This window comes from Ptychodera flava, unplaced genomic scaffold (genome assembly GCF_041260155.1).
Source record: "Ptychodera flava strain L36383 unplaced genomic scaffold, AS_Pfla_20210202 Scaffold_28__1_contigs__length_4768798_pilon, whole genome shotgun sequence".
In the NCBI taxonomy this organism is placed as follows: domain Eukaryota; kingdom Metazoa; phylum Hemichordata; class Enteropneusta; family Ptychoderidae; genus Ptychodera; species Ptychodera flava.
The window spans coordinates 2,642,644-2,653,070 of record NW_027248350.1 but is presented as its reverse complement, the minus strand read 5'-3'; the positions used below and the strand labels follow the sequence as shown (position 1 = coordinate 2,653,070).

The 10,427-nt window shown below is 41.1% G+C and overlaps 1 protein-coding gene across 1 annotated transcript; it reads right to left on the bottom strand.

Annotated features, from left to right (window-relative positions):
• Positions 1-2,946: 2,946 nt before the first annotated feature.
• LOC139126961 (tripartite motif-containing protein 3-like) lies at positions 2,947-4,656 on the bottom strand. Its single transcript, XM_070692880.1, has one exon. The coding sequence runs from the start codon at positions 4,654-4,656 to the stop codon at positions 2,947-2,949; it is 1,710 nt and encodes a 569-aa protein (XP_070548981.1).
• Between the last annotated feature and the right edge of the window lie 5,771 nt (positions 4,657-10,427).

The following is a 10,427-nucleotide window of genomic DNA, read 5'->3' as shown; positions in this document are numbered from 1 at the left end:
GCAATAGCTGTCATTATTATATGAGCTATTATTTTATTATTTCATATTGTTTGAAAATCCAGCACACTCCTCATTCGCCTATGACAGGCGTTAGGCACCGAGGGTAATCACGATAAGCAAAATGTAAACGAAATTCCATGATTTTGACGTAAACCCTCCCCCTTCCCATTCATAAACAAGAAAGGTTAGAAAGGTTGAAAATCTTATGGCGAAACTATAGTCTATGATTTCAACAGAGTATATTGCAGAAATAGTTCGTAAGCCGTTTAAACTGTGTTTATATTTTAAAGAACAAAATTTGAAAATAACTTCAGGAAAGCGATCGAATGCTACACAATTTCCCTGCACACGATTTCACTGGCTGACACCGTGTTCGCGCGAATTATTTACACACGATGTCTAAATAGAAGTAGACCCTTCCTTATAAAATAAACGAAATGAGTTCCGTTATGCGTAGTATAGCTTCCCTGGCCCATAATACCAAGCCCCGTCTCAGAATGTCACATTGGCTCAGTAAACGAAATTCACTCGTGAAAATCAACCCCAACCCTAACCCTAACAGCAAATTGGACAGAGATTCAACATCTTTTTTACAGCCGCACGAAACCCAAAATGCATTAGCTGGTGTTAAAAGTAAAAGAAACCAACGGAAACTGTTATATCACATCTAACACGCGAATCTTGTTTCAAACAACCTAATTGGCTCATGCAAAGTGCAAAATGGGATTTTCAACGTTAAACCGCATAGATACCGTTTAGAATGGCAAATAAATCCTTACACTAATTACAAGTTTTTTTCACAACAGTCCATTAAGCAGATTCTGGAATTCCCGGGAGACTGGTGCATAGGCAAGTACGCGTGAATCGTTCATAAATTTCAACTGAAAGGTGTCTGGCAAAGTCACATATGTGAAAAATGTCAGATTACACAAGACTGGCTTTCACGCCGCCTGTGTTAAAACCACCCCTCATGTATTTTGGGTTTTGCTCAATTAATTTTTGCCGAGTTATCACAGTCAAAATTAGTGATTATTAGAGGAAAACAATAAAATATATTGCAATAAAATATATTACAGTACGGGTACTCCTACCAATAAATCAGGAAAATATACCTGGAAAACTTTATTTTACATTAATTTTCTTTTTAATCAAATTTCGACGTTAAATGACCGAGAACTAAAACGGCAAAACCCAAAATACATTAGCTGGTGTGAAAAGTAAAAATAAAACAACAGAAACTGCTATATCACATCTACTAACACGCATATCTCGTTTGAAACAACAAAATTGGCTCATAAAAAGTGCAAAATGGGATATTAACTATGTCAGTTGATCAGATGTAATGAGGCGAATATCAGCGAACACAAACAGCAACGAACAAGCAGAGGTATGAATACGTCGTCCTCTCTGAATCTGATTCTGATCATATTGGAAATAGTGCGCATGCGCAGTTTATACACATGTGCGACAACCTGAGACGACTCCTCACGGAAAACAATGAGACTGTTGTCATCTGTTTCCGACTGCTACTATTTCATGCAATCAAAGTTCAGAAAACTAAATAATTCTTGTAAGCGTCTGTGCAATGACGCTGTGCCAAACAAAATATCATTATTGTTATGCACTGAAAACATGCCGCACTCTTGAAATTAATTAAAGTACTGTCAGCAACGAAAGCATCCGAGTCCTGCTTACATATGGTAGAGCCAATTGGGTAAGACAGTACAATATGTAGTCTAATTACAGGGGAACTGGAAATAAATAGTCTAAATATGATATTATTTTCATAGTTATTAAAAATAATAAATCGCAATTATGAAACATTGATATCACTAAAATCGCGTTATTATTTCGTCCGGGTTGAGTTCCTTACTGACGAGCAGCACTCGATAAAAACGCTGTATGTGTATGAGTTGTGTATGACATAGACGGCCGTCCGGCGGCCGGCCAGGGCGTCATAGTAGCTCAACCCGGATGACATACTAGCGCGGTTTTAGTGATATCAATGTTTCATAATTGCAATTTATTATTTTAATAATTATGAAAATAATATCATATTTAGACTATCTATTTCCAGTTCGCCTGTGGCCTAATTAATAGTCTGTGTCCTATGTAGACGGATGTTAAGTAAGATATGAAAGGAGGGCTATGTAAAAACCCTTGTAGGTGGGCTATGACATTGTAAACAACGTTACATTGAACTTACTATTCTTATACATCTTCACATCTCCGGATAAGGGCACACGGCTGTGAATTTGGTACAGGAGCAGAGGCCAAATCAGAATAGGTCAGCAAATGTTGATACCATAATTATGAAAAGTTAATATTATCAATAAAACAGTTTCGGTTCAGGAAGTTTGAGCTACCTTTCTGCTCTGCAATACTTGATACAGTCACTGAAAGTTATGGCATATTGGAAGCGCCGTAGACTATACTGTCAGGTATAATTCAGACACGTTCAGTGATTTTATCAAGTATTGCTGAGCAGAGAGGAAGCTCAACCCTGATGCAACATGTTTCGTAATAAATTATATTTATGATTTCAATTACATATTTCCTAGACTTAATTCAAGTTCATTTATGCAGGTACACATTGAGCAAATCAATTCATCAATACTCCAATCCTTGTCTCTAAATAAAAAAACAGTTTACAATTTTGTCCAAATACGGAGCTCAAAATTTTACATTTTTTTATTCGAGTGATAAGTCAAAAAAGCTAGAGTGATAAACAACAGCGTAGAAAGTTTAAATTTCACCAAAAAGTTGTCCATTGTTCACATGAGTCGAGAAAAGTGCGGTACACTCCGAAATACGCATACAACCAGAGTGCTCCATTAGAGTGCCTCATTTGGTCGACTTCGCCAGACTATATCCTAAAGGTTTTCTTTTTAAAAATATTTCACATAATCCCCAAGCTTAGTACTTTTGCAGCTGTTTTAAAATGCCTTATGGTATTTTCGTCGCGCCTTTTCGTTGCGGGAGCGCTGGCGGAGGTCCCTTCTTCTTGAGGCGTCCACCTTGAGAAATACCGATCTTTTGTTCAGAAGTGGGTGATTTCGGGTCACTTGTGCCGATCAGAGCCGATGGCTGTATGGCGACGACATGCACGTACTCAGTCGGTAGGCGCGATAACATTTTGACATATCTACTATCGTCCTCTGGCTCTGCAAACTTTAAAACGGGCTGTTGCTTCCCCGTAGGCTGTTGTTTTCGGGTGTTTGTCTGAGTGGACGACGGCGTTGATGGTTCTTTGGCGGGACGAGGCTGCGACTCTTTGGTGTCAGGGGATGACAAGAAATCGATTTCGAAAGGTGAACCGGGGACAGGCTCCCCGTCTATATCAACAAATACACTACATTTCCCGGTTGCTAGGGAACCGTTGAGGTGCACGGTTTGGACGCCTACGTTGTGGTACACCTTGAGTGACATCTGCGACCCCATCGGTCGTGTCAACTTCACCGACACCTCCTGACGAGGAATGACATCGCGTCCAGAGCTGTCCCTCGTCTTGACGTAAAAAGTCACATTATCGCTACCTCTGATATGCGGGGGTAAGTCCTCCACCGAGCACTTCGACACACACACATCAGATTTCAGCACATCCAGGGTGTTTAGCGGCAATTCAAAGTGCGCTGCACTGCCCGTCTTTGAAGTTGTAGCGGTCTTCAGCAAGTCGCCGATGTGGCCAGACGCGTCTTTAGCCGTCGCAATTAGCTGCGGCATGTTCCCCCGGCGAATCACTTCGTCCAAGTAGCTGCACATACTCACTAGGTTACCGTACTTGAAATTCATATGCCCAACTTTTAACTCGCCATCCTTACAGATGTTTTCACACGCATTGTCAATTTCTTGCAAAAGTTTCTCGCCTTCCGCTCTTGCTTTCTCGATTTTCGCTTCCATCTCCATCGTCACTTTCTTCCGCCCGTCTTGGCGCAGTCGGTTAGCTTCGTCGCACATCGACCTAGCCACGGCTCTGCTCTCGCGAGCCTCTTTAGCCTTTGCCTTCATCTCCTTGACGATGGTCGACAAACGCTCGGAGAACCCCGCGGTGACTTCTGCCAGGTCTCGGTGGACGTGGTCGGGGGCGCGGTGATTGATGACCGTGCAAGCCGTACAGACTGGTACCTGGCAGGTGTCGCAGAAAAACGCTACTTGGCTGTCCGTGTGAACGTCGCAGTGCCATCGTTGCTGTAGTCGCGACGGGTTCTTGGCTTTCGTCTCCTTGTATTCGCCAAGGGTCAGCACAGAATGGCCGCTGGTGATTTTCGTCCTTTTGTGCACCTTTTGACAGTTGACGCAACATGTCTGTTGGCATTCTACGCAGATGTGGGTGGCTTCGGCGTCTTCGCACAGCTCACAAGTGCTCGACTGTTCTTCCTTGCTCTCGGGTCCCTTCTTGACCAGGTCCAAGACACAACTCATGAAGGTGTTGTCGTCCAGCTTGGACACCATGTCGCTAGGGAGCTGCCATAGTTGTCGGCACGTTGGACAGATTAGCCGCCCCTTGTTCTCCTTCAACATGGTCTGTAGGCAGGGCTCGCAGAAGGTGTGGAAGCAGGGTATGATTTTGGGATTCTTGAAGTTTCCCAGGCAAGCGGCGCACCTTAGGAAATCATCTCCCAGGTCGTTGGAGAGATCCGTAAAGTAGTCGGTCATCTTGAGTGAACCAGCGGCAAAGCACTGCAGATCTGAAGTTTGTTAACACTCAACGCACGCACGGTGTGATGAACAGTGCACCGAAACTCAACCCCGGTGATATTAACTGAGCGTATACGCTACGCAACAGCGGACTTTATTTATAGAGAGGTTAAGAACCTGTCGTAGTTTTGAAAATTTGTAAAGGAAGTGCAAACAGAGAACCGCGTATCATGTGACTATATGGCCTACTTCCAGGTATGGTGGGTAATATATAACACAAAGAAAATGTATGGGCACAGAGCAATTCATCATTAGCTCTGTAGAGGGGGGTTACTGTAATGAGAAAGCGCAAAAGTTGTGAATTTTGGCATGCATGATGACATGTTTTCACGTTGGACACAGTTGAGTACTTTTATTCAGAATTCATTCATCCTTTTTTTTTGGGGGGGGGGGGTTGAATCTATGTACTGAATAGCAAAGGTAAAAAATCAAATAATTTCACCCGGTTTTGGTAATGGCTACCATCAAAGATCAAATGGTCCGTCGACAGTGGCAACATACAGAATAAATCTATGTACGGTGCTATGCTGCCACGTCATTGTCATCAGATTGGGATATCACCGTTTCCTTATTTCATCCGATATCACAAGGTTTTTGGAAGGAAACTCTGATATCACGTGCAGATTTGTCAGATTTTTCTGAGATATAAAGATAGAAATTCAAGCTCTATATCATATGACCCGCCCTGGATGATAAGCTGCACGTATTGTGTAAGTACATCATAAACCATAAAACCAAGGTTCCATATTGCACTTTTGACAACCGTCCTAAATTTAAAATCTGCTGACAAGCACTTTTTAGAAATTCCAAAAGCTAAGACTGAGTTTAATGAAAGGTCATTTCAGGTAACAGTAGCCGATGATTTTAACAGTTTACCTTTGCATTTGAGAAAAATAGAAAGTTCTGACTGTCAACGCAGGCATGCATGTTTTAATTATTTATTGACTCAATACCTAGAAGAATCCTCTTAATGTTATTTGTCATGATTGTATTTCCCTTCGGTGTGTTTTTCGACTCTCTATTGTTGACCTAAGGAATGTTTGTCTTTTTGTGTTTAATTATAATGTACAGAATGGCATTGTCTTTGATACATTGCATGTGTCGCAACCTCCATGATAGGAGGATTCCAAAATCTATATAGTTACCAAGATTAACTTGATAAAAGCCAATAATTATATTCACTGCAGTATGCTTCCGTCTGCATATACCTTCAAGTTAAGGAAACGGTTTAGGTTGGTCGTGGGGTTTTTGTGATCTTTTATTGTTAATTTGGTCATTGTCTCTAAAAAAAGATTTATTTGGCGTTATCCATAAAAAAGCAACTAAACTTTGCAAAAGCATGTAAGATTTTAGAAATCACGGATATTGTAATGTTTGTTTTTAAAGAAAATAGGGCCGGTCGCCCGGGTTAGCACAAACAAAAAAAATAGTGCGCGAGCTGTTCAACTTTTCGTTATTTTTCGCAGACTATTCCACATTGCGTGTTCAGTGTCTCTACGCCAGGCCCGGGAACGGAAGCTATAGAGACGTATTGAACGAAACTAAATTACGTTTCCACGGTGATATTTTGACTTTCATTTCCCCGTGAACACCCAGTGACTGATAATAGTACATACGGTCTTGATGTCAGTAATTCTGAACTTATTCGCATATCGAGCAATAAATCACTGTCTACAAACGACATGGAAATGAGAGACAGGGGATAATCAAAACATGCTCGCTACAAGCTAAATTCATTGAGGGGGAGGAGTGTCAAGCTGGACTGACTGTATGCCACGGCTACGACATTGAAACAGAGTTCATCTCTGATGTTCAATGAAAGTTCAGATTGTGTGTCAATATGTTTGATGGCCGAACTCTGTCAAGAGATTGTCGACATATTTTCTGGATGTATCTTATATCAGGCATGATGAAAAGATGTCCTCATCACATCTCACCTATAATGTGCGACCATTTTTAAGGTAGAACGCACCTCGGGGACAGACATTGGGACTCTCAAACTTTTACAATTCTCTTCTGATATACCATATGTGGGGGTTCATTTTAAAGCTCTTGGTGAAAGAAAACTTTTCACCGGCTTAGTTTTTCGAAATTCAAAAAATTTTATTTTTCTCCATAGAGTTAACACAGGGATGGCGGCCATTTTGAATTTCTAATATCGGTAAATCTTGGGTAATTTGTTTCTCTAGTACAAAAATTTGCACGGTGACCCCTATTTTTATTCTTGATTTTGAAAGAGGAATGATTGAAAGTTAGAGCAAAAGTTTAAGTCTTTCACTTTCGAGGTACATATTACCTTGAGGTAGTAGGCCCTATATGCGCCTCGAAAGTGAAAGATTTAAATTTTTGTTCGAACTCCCCCGAATGAAACATTTGACTTGACCATTCTCTTACCAATCAACAATAAAAATCAGGGGTCTTTGAGCAAACGTTAGCGAAACCAATTTACCCAGATTCAAAATAGCCGCCATTCCTATGTTAACTCTGGGAGGGATTAAATTTTGAACTTTCAAAAATATAAGACGGTGAAAGTTTTTGTTTCTCCAAGAGCTTTAAAATGAGCCCCCGCAAGTGGTGGATCAGAAAAGAATTGTAAAAGAATTGTAGAAAATTGAGAGTCCGACTACTTGTCTCCTGTGTCTCCGAGGCGCGTTTTACTGATATCCCGTTGCAACTCTAGATAAGCTTCAACGTTTTCATCTACATCGATCTACCGCATATGTAGCTGTGGATCTATAGCTGTGGTGTTTTCAGACGGGGATTCCTGCCTTTTGCGGGCTTGTTTTGACTCTTACGATAAAATCGTAAAAGATAAAACCAGCCCGTAAACGGCAGGAACCCCGTCTGAAAACACCTCAGCTATGGACCCACAGCTACCGCACATGGCGGACAGTTCAAACTACAGAGAGCAAACTGCGTCAAGGTGTTTCTGTATGCATGTGTGCATTTGTGTTTGTGTGTATGTGTGTGCTTTTGTGCTTGGGGCGGGATAGAGTCTAGATTTTGTCTAACTGTTAATATCTACTTTTTCTACTAAACGATGGGTGAAAAGCGTACATGTTTGTCAAGAAAATTGTGATCGGATGGAGAAGACCGTTGGTGTATATTCAAATCGAATGAAAGACACAAAAGTTTTATTTCTATTGTACTGGGTTGAGAAGAAGGAAATAGAGAGATACCAAACTTTGATATGTCACTGAATGTGGGCCATGGTCGTCCTGGTGCAAACGCTATGATCCACTGTTAACATCATCCACATATCATCCCGGTACAAAAGTCTACATGACGCAATATAAGGTGTCAAGCCCCGGCTTACACGTGTACATATTTATACCGTTTCCATGACCACGGTCCCTTCACAGAGGGACTGTGCAATGATAAAAGCTCCACCTGCCGAGATACACATCCAGCCATCGCCTCGAAACAAAGGGGATGTTCTTTTGTCGATATCATGTCATGAACAGTTCAAAAAAGGGTCGCTCACAGCTTCACGGCGTTAGAGGGCGCTGTGTTCAACCACGTAAGTAATAGGGTTGACAGCTATAGCTATGAATTTTGTTCGTTATGTTATGAAGATTTTTTTTTTTCATTTGCCATTTTGTGAGAATAAATTTATCTTTTTCAAATAAAATGACAGTAAATTGGGATCGTTTTAGAGGCGGGATGCGGGCTAAACTTGCCGAATATTTGTTTCCTAGGAAACAGTTTGATTTTCTATGCGTAAATGCGTTACAAGAAGTTGTTTTGGGGGAAAAAGACACTGCAGGTATATGAGTTTTAGAGATAGTTCATTCGACCTTGGGGATAGTCAGGGTGCAACATGTCATGTCCATAAATTTGGCAATTGTGCCATGAGTTAGACTGTCAATCATAATAATGCTATTCTTCATCAATTTAACAGCAACTTTTTTTAATTAATCTGATTAAAATCAGATATAGAGTACGGCGTCTTTACTTACGCGGTATTCTAGTGAGAGGCGACAGCGAGAGAATACCGCGTTCGCGAAAGTAGACGTCGCCGACTCTACATCTGATTTTAATCAGATTGCTTTTTAATATATATTTATATAGTAATACAGAATTGAGGGCAGATTGTAAAGTTAGAGGCAATAGTCTCAGCTAGAAAAATCTCTCACTTCTACGATAAATAGAAAATATAGAGTACGGCGTCTTTACTTACGCGGTATTCTAGTGAGAGGCGACAGCGAGAGAATACCGCGTTCGCGAAAGTAGACGTCGCCGACTCTACATCTGATTTTAATCAGATTGCTTTTTAATATATATTTATATAGTAATACAGAATTGAGGGCAGATTGTAAAGTTAGAGGCAGTAGTCTCAGCTAGAAAAGCCTCTCACTTCTACGATTTTTCAGTAAAGTTCAATTTAACAAACATGATATTTTCCGAATTATTTCATTACAAAAGCCTTTCTTCTTCTTTCGTTTCATTACAGAAAATTTCCGCATAAAAAGTGAACGTACCTGTGATGCACTATTAAGGTGACGATTTTAAAAACGGAAAATGTACGTTTAACGAGGACAATTACAAGTCATAAAGGTGACTAGAATTGTGTGACAGTTTGTGATATTTTTGATATGACGATCAACAAGTAAGTGGTCAAAGTCCCATTGGACAAAGGCTGGTCAACCAACACTTGATCTGTCATTATGTCAGTGTATTCTTGCGTCGTCTGCCTGCCGAACATTTCCTTAGCAATACATGTACTGACTAATCGGAAAGTTTGCTACGAACTCTACATTGCTCTCTCCTCACAGCGAAAGATCCCCGCTGCCAGGCCCCCTCATCGACGCATTATTTTGTCCTTCCCACTGCAGTGTGCTATCTTTCAAGTTTGTTTTCTTTGGGCCGAAGAATCTCGTTAACGATGACACTGACTGGCAATGCGTCTTTATATGTGCACTTCAAAAAACGTACGAGTTGATGAAGTGGTTATTTATCGGTTTGCAAGAAGATACGAAAAAAAATCACATTAGTCTAAACATATCAAGTTGCCGCATATGAACATAAAACATAACCCTCTCCCTTCTTATTTCTGACATAAAAGAGCTGCCCTCTTTCGTGCCCGCTAATTGAACAAAATGAGTGCCCTCCTACCTTCGAACCACACGCGAACACAATTTTGCAAGAACAACTCTAGACTTGGTTCAAGTCTGTGATTTGTGAATTTTTGAGAGGAGTGAACGCAATTCATGTGAAATGCACGCGTTAAAAGTGGACGCGATGAGTGGGGTGAACGCTATACAGGGGAGTTTCAAACGGAATCCATCAGAAACTAGCTATACTGCGGACTCAAAGGTAACGCATTCAAGCCATTCAGTCGCTGGGAAAACCTGGCCTGGGCTACCAAATTCCGAATAGGTTTGTACGAAATAGGAGAGACACGAGAGAAACTATCATAAATGATTTTATTTTTAAAAATTCACCGACTTGAACCAAGTCCAGAACAACTCTGGAACATTCTCGCGAGCCAGAGCAATAATTTCCGCTCCGCTGACCTACGCAAAAATCAATTGACGGGTAGTCCTGAGCTGTTGCCGTAAAGAGGCAGTGTTTTACGACGACGCTCTGGAACGTCAGAGAACCAGAAGCATGGTTGATAGCGCCCTCACGTGGTGAATGGAAGGACTTTGTGGGATCTGGATGCAGTCTCAACACAATACTGGATCTCTGAAAGAACGGTTTTGCAACAAACACCGCAGGTGGCTTGG